At 52.8% G+C, this 18,201-nt stretch overlaps 2 protein-coding genes across 4 annotated transcripts in view; both read left to right on the forward strand.

Moving 5' to 3' along the window:
• IFRD1 (interferon related developmental regulator 1) overlaps positions 1-9,529 on the forward strand; it is a 37,919-nt gene extending 28,390 nt beyond the window's left edge. For both annotated transcript variants that reach the window (XM_066238347.1, XM_066238346.1), the window contains exons 9-12: positions 4,118-4,252; positions 6,937-7,065; positions 7,812-7,907; positions 8,826-9,529. In XM_066238347.1, coding sequence (XP_066094444.1) covers positions 4,118-4,252; positions 6,937-7,065; positions 7,812-7,907; positions 8,826-8,915 — 450 coding nt within the window. In that variant the 3' untranslated portion in view covers positions 8,916-9,529. The remainder of the gene's footprint in view (positions 1-4,117; positions 4,253-6,936; positions 7,066-7,811; positions 7,908-8,825) is intronic.
• A 3,313-nt stretch (positions 9,530-12,842) lies between these two features.
• The window catches only part of LSMEM1 (leucine rich single-pass membrane protein 1), a 9,923-nt gene continuing 4,564 nt past the window's right edge, over positions 12,843-18,201 (forward strand). Inside the window, exons 1-2 of one of the 2 annotated variants that reach the window (XM_066239038.1) lie at positions 12,843-13,648; positions 16,703-16,836. In XM_066239038.1, the coding sequence (XP_066095135.1) occupies positions 16,710-16,836 (127 nt within the window). In that variant the 5' untranslated portion in view covers positions 12,843-13,648; positions 16,703-16,709. Of the gene's footprint in view, positions 13,649-15,070; positions 15,192-16,702; positions 16,837-18,201 lie in introns of those variants that run through there. The other variant, XM_066239037.1, reaches the window with a different exon arrangement.

Consider the following 18,201-nt stretch of genomic DNA (forward strand, 5'->3'; position numbering starts at 1 on the left):
CACGGCTGCCTCATAGCAGGCATTAGGATTGAGGGTGTGTTCAGTCAGTGTAGGTCTGATCAGGTGAGGCCAGTCACTGCTGTTTAACCTTTAAGCCAAAGACGGAACCAGTCGTGGCCCTTTAGACTGGGCCTGTGCTTTGCAGTCCCCCACCCGTGTCCACTCACGGGTGTCCATCACGTCATTTGGCTCTCGGGGGTGTTGTGTCTGTGATAGGCGACCCACTGTCCTGGGAGAGATCTGGAAAATCCTGTGTTCTAGGAAACCCTTCATCTTATGCAAATGGGACATTTGGTCACCCTGATTGTGGCCTCTATTGTGAATCTTGTGTTACTTAGTAGGCCCCCTTTTTTTTTTTGACAGAGACTCAGAAAGAGAGACAGACAGACAGGAAGGGAGAGAGATAAGAAGTATCAATTTTTTGTTGTGGCATCTTAGTTGTTCATTGATTCCTTTCTCATATGTGCCTTGACCGTGAGGCTACAGCAGAGCGAGTGACCCCTTGCTCAAACCAGATGAGCCCATGTTCAAACTGGCAACCTCGGAATCTCAAATCTGGGTCCTCTGCGTCCCAGTCCGACACTAGCCACTGCACCACCACCTGGCACCTGGTTAGGCTAGGCGCTTTTTAATTTAAGGAGAAAGACTGCTGTCAATCAGAATGAAACTTGGGTAGTTAGGTGATTTAAATCAGTGAATAATTTCAGTGAGGATTAGCACATGTCTGTGTTGCCTTTGTCCTGCACATTCTGTTCTAGGCCTGTGTCATAAAAAGGAGCCTGTTTGGGCTCTTAAAATTTCTATCCTGGCAACTCCCTCCCTCTCTTCCTTCGGGATAGCAGGTAGGAATAAAAATTAGGTTGATAGTGATCTGCTTTATGTGAGCACTTGGACTCAAGGTTAGCAGTCACTGGAATTTTGTTGAGCTGATGAATGGTCCCTTGACCTCAGTCACAGGAAGCAGGTGTCCCAGTGTTTAACCTGTGTGCCTCTACTGGCTAGAAATGGTCATTTATTTTCCCCTTGAAATGTGTCTTAAAAGTGAAAAATTGAGGCAAATTAAATTATACACATTGAATTTGTGTGTGTAAACATAATCTATCACAACTTAGGGATCTTGTGTTCCCTGGCTTAACAAATCGTGAGAGAGCCGGGGTGTCCTTGGGTCTCAGCTTGTGGAGGACAAAGATGAACTGGAACGGGTCCGGGTGGCATCTTCGTTAAGGAGGTAGGCAGTGGAGGGCGCGCGTGGGTGGAGGCAGGGTAGTTAGAGTGTTCAGGAAGTAAGCCAAGTGTGGTGAAAGCATGGGTTGATTTAAATTAGGGTCCATGTCGCGAATGCGCGGCATTGCCTCGCTCGGAGATTTGCTGCCTGCCTGCCTTGTGACATCATTAACCAGGGACCCCGGCAGTGTGTGCGGTGTGGGGGGTTCTGCGGGAGAGACTCGGGCTTCTGAAGAGCCGACCTGCACGTTGGGTGTTCAGGAATGAGTTAGTGAAATGTTAGTGGCAGCTGTTTGCTCAGCATTGACCCAAGGACCGCTCTCATGTCCTGTGCGCGTCTGCCGTGTGACCCGTGTGGCCCCGTGGGTTGGGGTGGGCAGTGCCCGCTGGGCCGAGCTGCCTGCTCCGTTCTCTTGGCCCTGGCTGGTGGTGCTGGGCTGCCTCTCCATGCGCCGTGCCCCTCATCTTTAACGTGAGGAAATCCAGGAACTTGATCGTGGGGTTGCTGAGAGCACAGCAGGTGCCCAGAGGTGCTGGTTGGCCGAGCTGGGGGTTTCTGACCCCTCTCTGCAGCAGCCTAGCTGTCCGTGCCTTCTAGAAGCTTCTGCCGTAAAGGAAAGCAGGACAAACACTGCCCAGTGGGCAGAGCTGCCGGTCTCGGGGTCCTGTGATGTGCCGGTCTCGGGGTCCTGTGATGTGCCGACTCAGGGTCCTCTGATGTGCCGACTCTGGAGAATGGGCCAAAGGACAGTATTCTCCAGCCTCCCCGTCCCACCCCCACCTCACCCGACAGGAAACGCTGCAGGAGGGACAGACGGACTGACACGTGCCTGTTGTGTGATCATGACAGTGCTCTCTCTGTCTGTGCTCCTGCCTGCGGGAGCCCAGTCTTCCTTTGCTCCTGAGTGTGGTTTCCTGGATAGCTATCCTGAACTCCAGTGTTGGCTCTGTGTGCTATTTATGGACTATTTGGTTACAGTCTGCATTTTGTTACTTTTTCACACACAAGCATTTTATATAGAGACACTTCCCTACACTATTTAACATGTTTTTCCAGTTGATGCCATATTGACCGCAAAGATTCAGACAGTAAACTAGACGCAGTTTGATCAATGGCTGAGCTCAGGCAGCGGGCCTGTCAGCCTTGTCCCTGTCACTCGATCGCAAGGGGCAGTTTTGTGGGTGAAGGGGCCAGCGCAGGAATGGCAAGGTTTCTGGCAGTGGCCTTCGCCTCGGTGCCAGTAGCACCTTCTCTTCCAGCTTGACCACCAAAAATACCTGCAGATGTGGCAGAGTGTCCCCTGGGAGGGACGGCTGTTGAGACCACAGCTGGTGGTCCCAAATTCTTAGAACAAATTAAGGAAGGCATAGTTGTGTCAACTTTTTATTTATTCTTCCACATATATTTTTAAGTCTTCCATACATTGTTTTGAGAATACTAGAAAAAAAAAAAGTAGCCAAACGCCTCTGCCTGACCGTACTTATTCCTACAAGTGACGCGGTTCCCATCTCACTGGGATGGCTCAGAGTTACTGGGATTTAAATACACAGAGCGATACGACTTTGATCTGTTTTAAAACCTCACCAGCTTGGTGATGGCTTTTCTAGACACAAATCTTAATGGGTGTTGTCTCCAGCAGACGTGGACAAAGGGGATTGAACTGGAACATTTGAAGAAAACATTTGTTAGAATAGTGGATAATATTCAATCTCTCAAGTATCAACAATAAGAAATATTTATATGCTTAAAAGTTAGAATAGTATATTTTCAAGCTTATTTTCTACTGGTATAATAATTTTTCATTTTTGATATTAAAGGAAATACGTTTATACTTTTTGAGGAAAAACGGTTATAAATACAACTTAAATACCCAGTTAAGAGCTGCTTATTTTAATGGACTGAGTTAAATGGTTATTATTAGTAATGCAAAAAAAAAAAAAAAAAAAAAGCTAAACTGGCATTAATAACAAGGGCTGGAGATTGCTAACCGTCTGTCTTCCATAGTGTCTTCTCTAGTTTTGGTCAGCTACATAACTTTGAATCATCTTAACAGTTTTTAATGTGGTTATAAACTATAATTAGGGAATAAAAACACCCAAATAAAGAGACTTGAGACTTCGTAACAGTATAGCCACTGAAACTGTTACAAGGAAAGCCCTAGCCAACCCAAAATGGTAACAAGTAATCATTTTGTAGCTTCCCTCCAAGTGGGATTAAAATACCTTCTTACCTTAGACAATGTAATCCCTTGAGTTATGCACATGACATAAGCACTGTACTGTCTATTTGAAATATGGCCAGTACATTGTCACTTAGGTATTAAAAAGCATTGCTGGCAGCTTGCACTTTTGGAGTTGGAATATTTGGAATTCTGGGAATGTGCCTTGGAGACCAGAAGCCGGAGGATAGACAGTGTACTGATACAGGCGGATCTGACTCCTACTGACCTCGAGGTCCTGGTAACGTCTTGACTGTCGGAGGCATATAGTAAATATTTGTTGAATGCACCTGGATATGCTTGGAAGGGGATTGTCTGTTCAGTGGTGGTATATTGTCTTATAGTCAGGATTTCTGTGTTAAATTTTGGCACGTTAGTAAAAATTGTGTCTGTGTGCCAAGGTGATTAAGACAGCCCAACCCTGGCTGGGTAGCCCAGTCAGTAGAGCATCGTCCCAGTACACCAGGCTTGTGGGTTTGATCCCTGGTCACGGCACATACCTCTCTCTCTGAATCAACCAATAAATTTAAAAATAGAACAAAACAGCTGGAAGTCTCGGTCGCTCGGTGCAGCGTTGCCAGGTGTTTTCCAAGGGGACCGTCGGCACTCGCTCTGAAGAGGTGATGGGCGGGGAGAACCCGGTGACAAACCAAACCTCCTGTTTCTCCCTCCAGGACTTTCTGTACGAAGACATGGAGTCTCTGACCCAGATGCTCAGGGCCCTGGCCACCGACGGGAACAAGCACCGGGCCAAGGTGGACAAGAGGAAGCAGCGCTCCGTGTTCCGGGACATCCTCAGGGCCGTGGAGGTGAGCCCCGCGCCCACGCCACTCGCCTGGCAGTCAGTGGCCAGGCCGGACCGGACAGCCGGCTCGAGTTGTCCACGGAACTCCACCTCCGCCCAAAGCAGTTCTCCCGCTTTAGTACCGAGCTGGTTTTTAACAACGGAAACAAAGTCTTCTGGTTTTTCAACAAAGGAAATTTATTTCTGAAGTATAAAAATACTCTATTAGGTTTAAGAAATTAAAAACTTGCATAGTGGTAGAAATGGACTTGACTTTGTACTTGGCCGTCAGGTAAGCAGTGGTGCTCAGCACCTACACTTAGCACAGGGTTCTGTGTGAATGCCCCTCCGTACCTTAAAGGTAGTAAGAGCTGAAAGGAAATCCAGCGTTTTAATGGGATCACTCGAAATCCTTATGTGATGTGGGAGCCCCTTCTGTGGTCCTCCAGCCTGCTCAGGCCACCTGGCGACGACATGGATGTGGACGCCGTCCGTCCGTTAGGGACTGGAACGCCCAGTGAACGGGGCCGGCGTAGGACAGGGGCGGTCTCACTGGGGACCACAGTCTTTGGCAGTGTTCTCTGAGTGCGACCAGGTAAAAATATGCCTTAGACACAGAGGACCGTTCTATCAATAAGTCGGTCAGCGAAGACTCACCCAACCCGGCGCGCGTGCGCTGCAGGAGCCCAGCACTGGCTGAGAGCCGCTGACGCGCATGCGCTGCGGGAGCGCAGCACGAGCCGAGAGCCGCTGGACGCGCATGCGCTGCGGGAGCGCAGCTCAAGCCGAGAGCCGCACGGCTGCCTGCTCACTGCTGTCTCCGGCGGCATCTGTGTTGAACGTACACCTAGGGCTTCAGCGAGGATAGAGCTCCTCTGGGATCTGAAGTGGGGTTGGTGCTGACTAATTACATTACAGTAGTCGTTTCCTCATCTGGGTTTTACCATCTCGGGAGGGAACTTGTACAGACACCCCTGTCGGGAACCAATGCTGCCTCTACACAGCGTGGCGGTGTCCCCAAGTCAAGGTTGCCGTGTTCCTAAGTATCTAAACTGTTCCCGTGACTGAGTCCTGTTGCTACAGAGAAACCGAACGGTATAAATACGGGAATAGTTTATAGCTAAGAAAGTCAGTAACTATGGGAACAAGAGCTATGGCCTAGATTTTGTGAACTAACTACCCTGACTTCAGACTTCCTGTCTCGATGCGTTTTCTCTGGGTAGTAGGTTTTAAGGGTCGGCAGGACCTGACAAGCCCCGCAGCCCCGGCCGCTGTAGCCCGTGGACTGTTTCTCCTGACGGTGACGTGCACGAGACCTCAGGGACACCAGCTCTTCCAGCCCCGTGCGCCCCTTCAGCCCCTGCTCCCCACGGAAGCCCTCTTTGCGCCCCGTGGCTTTGTTCCATAGAGCCAGACGCTGCAGACCCTCCAGTGGGAGGGAGCGGAAAGGGAGGAGGTCACTGGTAACCTTGAGAAGAGCAGCCCCAGCAGAGCGACACGGTGGGGGTGACGGGGAGACCGTCTCCACGCGGTTGTAATGGGCAGGGAGAGGAGACTGTGGGAGCAGGAGCCCTGAGAAGGGGCGTCTGAGATGAAGTGTTGGGAGTCTGCAGTGCTGGAGGGTCGAGATTAGCCGAGAACTGGCTGGGAGGGTCTGATTTGGGGAGGAGTGCGTCAGGACGCAGAGGGTCCGTGGAGGTCTGACCTGCGTCTCTGCGTTCTCGAGTGGGGCTGAGAGCAGAGTCCTGCTGGTGTGTTGTTTTGTTTCTGAGCTGCTGCAGCCGACCAGGGGCTGACCGGGCTTCCAGACTTCATGCGCCCACCTCTTTGCCCGTGTGGGTGGAATCCCCGGTTTGGGGTGGGGGGTGGGCAGCCCTAGTCCACTGAGTGGCACCTCCGTGGAGTCTGGAGTTCAGGTTTCTGCTGCACTGTCTTTGCTGGGGGGGGGGGGAAGGGGGCTCAGGTCAGCGTGGGGGAGGGTGGTCCTGCCCCATGGAGTTCCAGCGCCTTTCTCTCTGTCCCTGGGGTGATGGGCTCTCTCTCCCCTGTTCCTCTCCCATGCTCCTGACTCCTCAGGGAAAGGGGCAGCCTGGGGCCTGTCGCCAACATGGACAAGTCTCCGGCTGCAGGAGCTTCAGGGTGTGTGTTCATTGACCTTTGTTGCCATGGTTACACTTTAGCAATTGTCTCCTGGTCACATGGCTCCAGATCTGAACTCCTAAGCTGGGCGTTGCTTCTCAGTGTAGTGAGTCCACTCCCAGACCCTGAGCCTCGTGGGTCCGCCCACCAAGCGCGTCTGTCTGCACGTCCTCAGATCCCGCGTTCCCTCCGCGTCCCCTCGGTTCCGCCGTGGGCTCGGGGCCTCTTTTTGGCGTGTCAGGGCCGGGAGCCTTCTCTCCCCCCCCACCCCTCAATTCTAGGCCAGTACAGGCACTTGACTTTTTCTTCAAGTTTGTTGAGTGCTGTTGAATTCAAAAACTTTCACAACAATGTGGTTTTGTCCTGAATATTTCTCCAGAGAGCTGTGCCTCCCACTCCCTCAACTGGAGGGATTGTACCTGCTGGCACCTGGGTGGGGCTCCCGAGTCCTCTCGCCGCAGGGCGGGGCGTCGCTGACCTCAGCACGCCTGTCTCTGCCTAGAACTCGTGAATGTGGGATGTCTTCAGCCTTTTATTTCCTCTTATAATTTTGGTTTCTCTGTTGCCTAGGAACGGGATTTTCCAGCGGAAACTGTTAAATTTGGTCCTGAGCGCATGTATATCGATTGCTGGGTCAAAAAGCATACGTATGACATGTTTAAGGAGGTCCTGGGCTCGGGCATGCAGTACCACCTGCAGGTGAGTGGAGGCAGGGAGCGCTATCGCTGTGGTCCCGTGGGCTGTGCGGTGTGTAGACCAGAGGTCCCCAAACTTTTTACACAGGGGGCCAGTTCATGGTCCCTCAGACCGTTGGAGGGCCGGACTATTAAAAAAACTATAAACAAATCCCTATGCACACTGCACATATCTTATTTTAAAGTAAAAAAACAAAACGAGAACAAATACAATATTTAAAATAAAGAACAAGTAAATTTAAATCAACGAACTGACCAGTAGTTCGATGGGAACTATGCTCCTCTCACTGACCACCAGTGAAAGAGGTGCCCCTTCTGGAAGTGCGGTGGGGGCGGATAAATGGCCTCGGGGCCGTAGTTTGGGGACCCCTGGTGTAGACAGTGCCCTGAGCCTGATGCAGACAGTCCGCTGCTCTGCAGGGGGGAGGAGGTGGGGAGCGCTGTGGCTGTGGCCCCGTGGGCTGTGTGGCTGGCTGTGTAGACAGAGCCCTGAACCTGAGTCAGACTGTCCGCTGCTCTGCAGGGGGCAGGAGGCCAGCCCGCGGCTCCTCTTGGTTCTGTGTGGTGACCGTCCGGCAGGGCACGGGTCCGCCCTTTGTGTGGGAACAGGGGTCTCCTAATGAGGAACAGAACAGGGACCTGGGCTCCTATTTCCATGCCGCTCGTCACGTCTGTCCCAGGACTTCCCCTTGGGAAGTAAAACGGCCGATGTTTAATTAACTGAGCCTTTCCCCCGTTTCTTCCCCAAAGTCAAACGAGTTCCTTCGCAACGTGTTTGAACTGGGACCCCCGGTGATGCTGGACGCTGCGGCCCTGAAAACGATGAAGATCTCTCGTTTCGAAAGGGTGGGTTTCATTGTTTGGTCTCTGGCGGACCCGAGTGTCCCAAAGCCGAGCACAGCCAGCACGGTGGCTGCAGTGGCCGGCACTTGCTCTGCCTGGGGCTTGTCCCCAGGACGCAGACCCCGGACAGTGAGGCTAGAGGCGGGTGCTTTGCTGCGCTGAGGGTGCGGGCTCAAAGCCACACTGCCCGTGCCCTGTCACCTTCACGGGAGTTGTCCCCACAGTCTCTTTTCTTTTATTCTATGGAGTTGTTACGTTTAAGAGTAAACATGGACAAGGGCTCCTCTGGTACCAGATAACTGTGTACCAGCTTTCTGTTAAGAGTATCTGCTTTCTGTGTCTTCAGGTGTGTGCTTAGGAGTGGAATTGCCAGGTCACACGGTGATTCTTTAGTTACTTTTTAAGAAATCACCCCACTTTTCTAAGCGGCTGCAGCCTTTTACGTTCCCACCAGCAGCGTGCGAGGGCCCCATTTCTGCACCCTTCCTGACATGGCTTCTTCCCCTCTTTTCTGTGTTTGTTTTAAATTAGCCCTCCTGGTAGGTGGGCTTAAGTCTATTTTTATGGAATTTTAAATTTAATTATTTTATGACCACATCATAGAACTTGGTATTTTTTTGTTATTGACAGCATGGTTGGGAATCCTTTTCCCGTTAGCTAATGTGACTTCTCCCTGGTCGGATTCAGTGGTGACACACTCCCACCCCGACCCCACTGGGAGGGTTTTAGTACAGTTAGCCTGAACTAGAACATGTGTTCATTTCCCCTGGGTTCTTTTTGTATGTTTTATAAACACATAAAATATTTATAGAATCAAATTAGTTTATTTCTCTCCTTCATGATTTTTTGTCATTTATTAAGTTTTGTGAGACTGTCTCTAAGCCCCGGTGGGTCAGCCTGTCTCCTTTCTCTCCGTTTCAGCATTTATATAACTCTGCGGCCTTCAAAGCGCGGACGAAAGCTCGGAGCAAATGTCGTGACAAGAGAGCAGATGTTGGAGAATTCTTTTAGGTTTTCAGCATTTGTTGAAGACCACTTTCTAATTCCCAAATTTTTTTGTTTGTCATTTCTGATGTATTTAAACTCTATAGACAGTTTTTATCTTGGGCCGACATAGGTAGCATTTATAGCAGGGGTTATATTGCTTATAATTTAATGTATAGTAGTCTGTAAATATCATCATAAACTGAATAAAGTGTTTGTAATGTTTGATCCTTTTTCTATTTATGAACAGAGCAGAAATACGGTATTTCATGATAAGAAAACTATTAGCCAAGATGAACTACAGAGTGATTGTCAGATAATTGGTGCAACGCTAGGGCTCTTACAGGAATCTGAGAGCCTAGACATAGGAGTTCTGGGTACAGCTTTGGGAGCTAGTTGTAGAGAAGCTGCTGTTTCCACTTGCACACGGAGCCTGAGGACTGACTTTGGTCACGGAGATCAGGAAGGGGAGGTCACCCCGGGAGCCCCTCAGCGGCGCCCTCAGGCGGCCAGCTGGCCAGGGGAGTTCGAGGACATGCCGGAGAGACTGCTGACTCGACCTCTGAGGGCGGGGACACTAACCATCTGTTGTGTAAGACCTGTGCTGTTTATTTTGAAATAAAGATCTTTTCACACTAAAAGTGTTGTTTTAAGTGTCTCTTTTCTAATAGAAGAAACGTTACGTGGGTGTGAGGTGTACAGAACTCAAACTGAGGATGTCGGGTAGGGAGGGAGGGACACGTGGAAACAGATGAGAGCACAGCACTGTGTCACTGGGCTCCAGTGGGGACGTCTAGGACACTTGCTGCCTGGTTGTCCATGAGGTGACCCTTCACTTTGTGGAATGTTGTAGCATTTTGACAGGCATTAGGCTTTGCTATTGAACTCTTACGTGATGCTGCACAAGCAGCGTCTACGGTTGAGAATTCCTAGTGGCACTTCCGTATCAGTACGGAAAACAGTGACCAGCGGCCCAAGGCATGACAGTCTACGCCGGAGAAGTCCCCAAACCACTGATGGTATTTTCCAAATGTGTGTCCCCTCCCACATCCCCAACTCCTGGTCAAAGAAGGACTGGCTACTGGCTGGCCCGTGGCGTAGCTGTGCTCTGGGGCCTGTCGGGGGGGGGGGCACCCCTCGGAGACAGTGAGTGGGAAACAGAGGCGGCATCTGTGGGTTTCTGCTTCTCCCCACAGCACCCCCAGTAGATTAGAGCCAGGGAAGGGTTGCAGGTAGTGCTTTGTCCCTCAATTTTTAATTCCACATGTGCTTTTTTTTTAAAGATATAGTCAACCTTACCAGATGTTTATTTTTTTACTGATTTTAAAGAGGAAGGAAAGGAAAGCGACAGAAACACTGATCTGTTCCTATTGGTGCCCTGACCGGGGGCTGAACACTGACCTGTTCCTGTCGGTGCCCTGACCGGGGGCTGAACGCTGACCTGTTCCCGTCGGTGCCCTGACCGGGGGCTGAACGCTGACCTGTTCCCGTCGGTGCCCTGACCGGGGGCTGAACGCTGACCTGTTCCTGTAGGTGCCCTGACCGGGGGCTGAACGCTGACCTGTTCCTGTAGGTGCCCTGACCGGGGGCTGAACGCTGACCTGTTCCCGTCGGTGCCCTGACCGGGGGCTGAACGCTGACCTGTTCCCGTCAGTGCCCTGACCGGGGGCTGAACGCTGACCTGTTCCCGTCGGTGCCCTGACCGGGGGCTGAACACTGACCTGTTCCTGTAGGTGCCCTGACCGGGGGCTGAACACTGACCTGTTCCTGTCGGTGCCCTGACCAGGGGCTGAACACTGACCTGTTCCCGTCGGTGCCCTGACCGGGGGCTGAACACTGACCTGTTCCTGTAGGTGCCCTGACCGGGGGCTGAACACTGACCTGTTCCTGTCGGTGCCCTGACCAGGGGACTGGACACTGACCTGTTCCTGTCGGTGCCCTGACCGGGGACTGGACACTGACCTGTTCCCGTCGGTGCCCTGACCGGGGGCTGAACGCTGACCTGTTCCTGTCGGTGCCCTGACCGGGGACTGAACCGGCCTCCTCCACTTCAGGACGATGCTCGAACCAACTGAGCTATCTGGCCAGGGCACATACGCTTGTTTTGAAAGAAAAGTGAGTTTTTACTGTAGTGATGCGTGCCCACAGGTCAGTAGGGCTGCAGGCTGAGGGACACGGCTCCCGTTCCGTCCTGCCCCATCCCGGGAGGCCGGGCGGCCTTGGGTTCTCCCTGGACAGTTGGTTTCAGGTTTCTACGGAAGATGCTTCCGCAGCTGTTTCCTAGTGTATTTTTAGACTTCTGCTAGCTTTGTTCAGTATGCAAAGATGTTTGCCTTTTCATCTTATCTCTCAACGCATTTTTTTGGGGGGGGGGAAGTGGAGGGAATGTTAAATCAGCATTGTGGTTTGCATCATAGTGACCACCTTACTGTGTTGGTTCCCTGGACGCTCGACTGTGCTCCCATTTTCATTCTCACACGAACTTCTGTCCTGGAGTTCGCTCGCTTCCTGGCTTTATACACCCATCGCCAGTTCCGGTTCCTCCCAAATAAGCCTGGACACAGCTCTCCCCATGGTCGACCCAGCAGAACTTCCGTTTCGGTGTGAGACTGATTTTCCTCTCCTCCGCGTCTGGGGCCGTTTGCTGGGAAATCGTCACCACTGGAGGACTGGTCTTCCTCTCTTGGGTTGGATTTCACATTTCCCGGAACCCCGTGTCTTTAGTGTCCGATGTCTTTCTTGTTAAGGAAGAAGACTCCCTCTGGTCACTTCTGGGAGTGGGTGCAGGCAAGGTCAGTTATGCTGAGACGGCCCGTGTCCGAGAGGCAGCTTGGCTCGCGATGTGAAATTCTGGGTAGGAAGTCTGGAATGTTAAAAGCATTGCTCCGCCCTTCCACGTAAGGTGTGGACGTCGCTGATGCGATCTCGGCTCTGATTTGTCTCCCTGCCTTCTTTTTGCTCTTAGAGTCATGCTAAAATGGCAAGATGCTGCCCTTTCGGCTCTGAAAATCTGAATCTGAAAAATATTTTTCAGTTCTTGACCATGGGCACCACCCCCCTTATTTTTTGTTAAAATATTTTATTATTTACTCATTTGAGAGAGAAAGAAGCATTAACTGGCTGTTCCACTTAGTTCTGTACCCATTACTTGCTTCTCATGTGTGCCCTGAACCGGGGCTCAAACCTGTGACGTTGGGGTCAAGCCAGTGACCCGCAGCAGTCTGAGAGGGTGCTTTTAGCCACCACGCCACTGGCCAGGGCCCCCATCACTTCTGGCCGTGGCCGTTCAGGGACATGTAACAGGCCAACGAGGTAGGTTACTTGGCTTTGCTTGGAAGTGGCTCTCCAGAGGTCTGACTGGTCACCACCACCTATTGAAAAACCACCCCTCTCGCTGGTACAAAACCTGGCTGAACTCCGACTGTGGTGCGAGGAAACCGCTCCGTCTCCACGCTCCTCCCTGAGGTGGGGTGACTCCTCAGGTCACAGGCGAGAGACAGCAAAACCCCAGGCCTCCCAAGGGGGCCGTTCTGTCCAGAGGAGAGCTGGCCTCCGACCAGGCAGTCTGCTGACTGTTTCTAAAACGCAGCTTTGGTGATGGAAACCACAGCTCCCAGATGTTGTCCTTTGTAAAGACATTGGCACAACGTCCTCATGTAGGTGACGTGCCTGGTCCTCGGGTATCGATGAAGCTTAAGAAAAGGCCATGTCCTCCTGTTCCCCAAAAGCAGAGTGAGGTCCGAACGGAAAACAGACGGAAAAGCTGTGTCATGGAGGAAACGTCTTGTCCTCTGCACGCCGTGTGTTTCAGGGACGGCAGACACCCGGCTGGACACGGCAGTGGGGGGTGGGGCTCTCCGGACTATGGCTCGTTTACCTCCCCAGCCCTTCGCACCCTGCCGGGGTCCTGGGTCCTCCTCAGTGTGGGCCCCGGGTTCGTGGGCTTGCTGATGTCCTCCTCACTGCGGCTTCTTCCACATCCACCAGGGGGCAGAGCCGCTTAGCACCCGTGCCGGAAGGAACCGGGCAGTGTCAGGAAAGGCTGGCATTCCTGAGCCAAGGACTCTGCATCAGAACTCGGGGCGACGCCTTTGGAAAGGAAGTCTGTGGGACAGGTGGCGTCCACCACCTGCCAGCGGGTCTGTAGCCACGCCATCTCCCCCTCTCCATCGTGTCTGTAGCTGCTCGCAGCCCTAGGAGTCCTCTCTGACTTGCCGCCCTCCTACCTAGAATGTCGTGGCCGTCCTCTGTCCCCGGTTCCTGGGCTCTTCTGGTTGGTCTGCAGCCCCGTGCGAGCCCGTTGTCACGGATGTGTTTCTAAGGGAACACGCCACGCAGCATGGCTGGGACCGTGTCAGCTTCCATGGTCCTGGACAAATAAGGACATGAACTTCATTCAGTCCGGCAAGAACCCTGTCAGCTACCCGTGGACCCAAAGGCGTGCTAGATTTTTTTTTTTTTAATTTTCTTTTCCAAGCCTTGTTTCAGTGATCTGTGCCCTAAACACCCGAGAGGCCAGGAGAAACAGTCTGCGCTTGGAATTCTACACCACTGCCCGGCTGAACGACCACTAAATATAGACCCGCGGTTTCACGCCGGGGCTCACGGACCTCACTGGGGGCTCCGGGCGTGGAAGTGAGCAAGGAAAGCACCCGGCCTTCTAGAAAGTTTTATTGAAGTTGCTGCTTCTGAACCTTTGATTGTTTTTTCTTTTTCCCTTTTCTGGCCACCTAGCAATCAAAGCTTGAGGTTGTTTTTTTGTAAGTAATTTGCATGCTATTCCTCTCCCGAGACTGAATCGTGGTGCGTGAGGCTGGGGTGGTGTGTCTTGCACGGGGCCCTGTGTTTTTAACGTCTTCAGAGAGGAATGGTTCGGACTTGATTCTGAGGAGGGCTTCCTGAGCGTGACGTGGCACAGACGCTGCCGCGGGATTAGCGCACACGTGACCGTGCGCGCTCCACGCCGCCTCCAGTTGGCTTTGCAGGGAGCCCGCTTGTAACCGGCCTGAGAACACGGCCAGCAAGGCTCGTGTGAGCTGTTTCCCGGCTTTGGCAACCACGGAGCTGCGGGGTGACAGGAAGAGCAGAGCAGTTCTTCGTCGACCTCCGTCGACCTCCGTCAACCCTTCCTTGTCTGGATACTTATTTGGGAGGGTGGTTAGTGAGATCCTAAAGGACGGAAGGGACGAGCTGTGAGCATTGGCTGAAACGGGAGGAAAAGGAGAGGGATGATTGACAGGTTTCAGCCCAAGGGTTGAGAAAGGGTTCCCTAACAAGGATGCTGCTTTGTGGCCGGTCTTACTGAAAACGGACCGACGTGCCACCACCCCGGCGTGGGGAAAGAGGGTCGAGTTAGCGGATGCAGCGTTTAGGAGCCCTCTGGCGTGGCGGGTCCTTCCCAAGCGCCCTCACCCGGAGATGCCAAAGAGAGCAAGAACTGGGTGTCAGACGGCTGTGAGATCTGGTTACAGGGCCTCTCGTATCCATTCGCCGGCGGGATCTTGGGGGCCACGGACCGCCCACGCCCGCCCCAGCCGCCTCCGGTGGCTCTCTCCTTTCCACACGCATGCGTGGTGCCGCTCACTGAACCCCGCCCCGAGACGGCTCCTGTTGACATCGGGCGCTTTCTGCCCGAGCCCGTCCTAGCCCCCTGCACGCTGCTGTCTTCCCTGCGGCGGCGTTCGGTGTGGCGCCGAGTCACCCTTTGAGTCGGTCGCGAGGCCGATGACTCGGAGGGTTTACGAGCGAGCTCTACGGCTCTGCAGTCGGTGTTTGGGGTTATGCTTCCAGGGCTGGTCCACCTGTGCTCTGTTCACGCCGGTTAAGCCTCCGGATGAGGTGCCACTCCTAAAACGGAAGCAAAGGCTCGTCTAGGACATTCAAGTCAGGGATTCAGAAATGAACCAGGCCTCCGAGTCACCGCGCCGAAAATAGAAGCCGCCCGTGGGAGGGACGGTCCTGTGACTGTGACACAGACCAACTTGATTCCCGGTCAAGTGTTAGCATTTCGGATAATCAAGTATAAAGAGACAGTAACCTCGAAAGCCTTTCTGGAAGATCGGTTCAGAAATCTGTAACCATGACATCAGTCAGTCAGTGCTTTTGGGTTTTGTCTGTAACACGGCTGAGCTCTAGGGCCCCTTTGTTCTGAATGGTGTTACTTTTTTTTTTTTTTTGGTCACTTTTAAGTCTTTCCCGTAGGAATGCCCATGAGGTCCATTTTATATTTGGAACTCAGTGATATCCATCTCTAATGTGCTTCAGTCGTCTCTTATCTAAAACAATCAGAGACTCGTGTTCTTGGTAATTAAAGTTTCAGGATGACTGAAACATACTCTTTTTAATTTTTAACATTGGGGGAAAAACAATTTAATTGGTCCATGATTTTTCAGACACGCTGTATTTTGTTTGTTTGTTTGTTTTTATGTTTTGGCGAGGGTTTGGGGAGCATGTGTTTTACAAGCACTCGTGGGTTTTAGGAACCCTTCAGGTTTGCCGGGTTTCAATGGTCAGAGAGCCGTCAAAGCTCCTTAGTAAGCGGCTGACACTTTTTCAGATCTTCTCTAGGTGTTTACATCTTTTCTTTCTTCCTGTTTTGAATTTGGTTTCTCCTAACTCTCTCTCTCTCTCTCTCTCTCTCTCTCTCTCTCTCTCTTTCCCTCTCTCCACTCTGTAGCTGAGTATTAAAGGAAAACTTTAGAATGTTAACAGGGAGTAAACAGGTGCTGGCACAATCTCCCCACCTCTCTCCCTCTCCTGGAGTCCAGCTAGCGACCACGGGAGAATTGCTACCGTTGTTTTTGTTGTTCTTAGGGTACTTATTACTCACCCACCTCGAATTCTTTGAAAAAATAGTGAGATGAAAATCCTAAATAAAATATTTTAGGTGCTGCAGCATAACAGAAGTCACTGGCTTCTAAACTTGGCACGGGGGCATTTGAAGAACAGGATTGGTTGCCAACCTGTCTACAGGTCTTCAGCTTGTCGGGGATGTCAAGGGCGTATGCAGGCAAATGCTACAACATATTCTACCCGCGCGGAAAGAAGGACGTGCACGAGGCTGCAAGTGCACAGAGGACGGACAGCGTGACTCTCAGGGGAGGGGAGGTGGGCTTCCTCCTGCAGCCTCTCCGCTCGCTGCAGTCTCATCCCGAGGACCCCCGCCAGCCTCCAGTGGCTGCAGAACACGTTTTGGGTAGAGACTCACGTACCATCTAGCGGGAGAACCTGAAGACGGCGGCCCGGGTCAAAGGCTCCCGCGATCAGAAGGGTTCACCGGGAGCGTCTCCCCTTCCGAGGGGATCTTGACGGCCACAGGCCGCCGAGCTCAGTTTCTTTCTTCCTGTGTGTTCAGACACAGTCTTCCCGCACAAAGGATTGGAGTCGTCTCACCGGAATAGGAACAGAGGGATACAAGGGAAATAGTTTTAAATCGGTTATAAAATAGAAAGGGGGCCCCGGGAGAATGTGGGTAGAACGGAGAAGCCCCGTGGAGGGGAAGAGCGTCTGCGGGTCAGCAGGGCCCCCGAGGCCGCGCACCGTTCTCCAGGGCGGGCCTCCCGCGCGCTCCGGGGCGAGCCAAGCAGAAAGGACAGGGACAGAGTTGTCCCCAAAGGAAACTATTTTCTTCTGGAAAAGCAAAGCTTTTCCCGGCCTTCCGCTGGAATTAGTGTGTGTGTGTGTGTGTGTGTGTGTGTGTGTGTGTGTGTGTGTGTGGGGGTCTATACAGCTTTCCCAGCTTCCTGGAGACCGTGATTCCGGTGAAGTGGGCACCCCAGGCCAGCTGCGTGTCTGACGGCCGCGCTTTCTTCCAGGGAGACCATGAACGGCTCCTCCCGGGACGCGGGCCCTCACGGCATCCCCGGAGACAGGAAGCTGTACGTTGTGGATTCCATAAACGACTTGCACAAGCTGCAGCTCTGTCCTGCTGAGTCTCAGACTCTGTTCCGTAAGTTTGCCCTGCCAGGCCGGTGGCCCTCCCCACATCCGGGCTGCTGCACAGAGCGGGCGCTGACCCGGGGGAGGGGGTGCGGGGAGAGCGGGGGGTGGGGGCGGGCTGGGGGGTTGGGGGGGCACAGGCACAGCTCCGCACCAGAAGAGCTGTTACTAGGAGGCCATATTTGCTTCTGCTTTCGTTCTCCGCACAGCCCGCAGGCGATGGGCCTTCCCAGCTTCTCTGTGAGACTCGCACCCTTGTCTTCAGAGTGCTGAGCAGTGCCTGCGGGGTTTCTCTCCCCGCAAAGAAGGGAGGCCGCGGAGTGGCTCTCCCAGAGGCTGCTGTGCCTCGGAGTGACCACGGGCAGGCGCCACTCTTCCTGCCCAGTGAGATTTCTGAGAAAACATTCCTCTAGTTCCACATGTCCATCTAGTTGACAGTAACCCACTAAATAACGGAGTGTGTACTTTGTCCCCACATAGCGTCCCTGGCTCCTTCAGGTCGCCCTGAGTCCCGCCTTCGCCAGCTTAACCCTGACACTCAGACGCAGCTGTGGGCTGCCCACGTGGCGTGCGCCCCCTGTGTCCTCTGAACCCTGAACCCTGACCCTCCCTATTTGCTGTCTAATCCGCACTCCTCCCCAATCTCGCCTTCCCCTTGATTCTAAAGTGCTCAGACTTTTCACCTGCTTTCAATGCAGTCCGTCTCCATCGACGTAGGTGTTCGCGTGCCAGCATACGGAGTCGCTCTGATTAGGAAGCAGAACCGAGGGCGGGGGTGATGAGGACATTGGGGACACAAGCCACCCATCTATCTACAGTCGGGCAGCACAGCCCGTAGGACTGACGCACAGCAGGAGAGAATCAACCGTCCACGGCTCTCCATTGTCCTGGGTTTCTCTTCTAGACGTCATCGTATTCATTTTAATTTGGGTGGCATTTGCCGGGCCTTCAAAATATTTATACTAGTGACTAATCACAGGCCGTTCGCGGTGTGGGCGGGCCAGGCTGTTTTATAAGCCCGGACACACTCTCTGTTCAAGGGCAAAATATCAGAAAGAACCTGGTTGCCGAAGTGCGCCCATCCCGAAAACTGCTCTAAGAAACCAAAATCTACCAGGGCCTCTTTCTGTTACTATGGGTACAGGCTTCCCCGATGACTCCTACAGTGAAAGCAGTTTCCCGGGAGACAGCCTCCAAGCATCAGCCTCCCCCCCCACACACACACCCTGGGCACAGGTGCCTACGGCCAGCCGTTGTCACCCCTGGGCCACTTTGCGAACAGGGTACTAGAGTCTCCCCACTCTGAGCCCTTAACTTTTTTATCCCCTCCGCCCCACAAAAGAAAAAAAAACAAAACAAAAGCCATGTTCTGCTA

Source organism: Saccopteryx bilineata, chromosome 7 (genome assembly GCF_036850765.1).
Source record: "Saccopteryx bilineata isolate mSacBil1 chromosome 7, mSacBil1_pri_phased_curated, whole genome shotgun sequence".
NCBI classification, from domain to species: Eukaryota; Metazoa; Chordata; class Mammalia; order Chiroptera; family Emballonuridae; genus Saccopteryx; species Saccopteryx bilineata.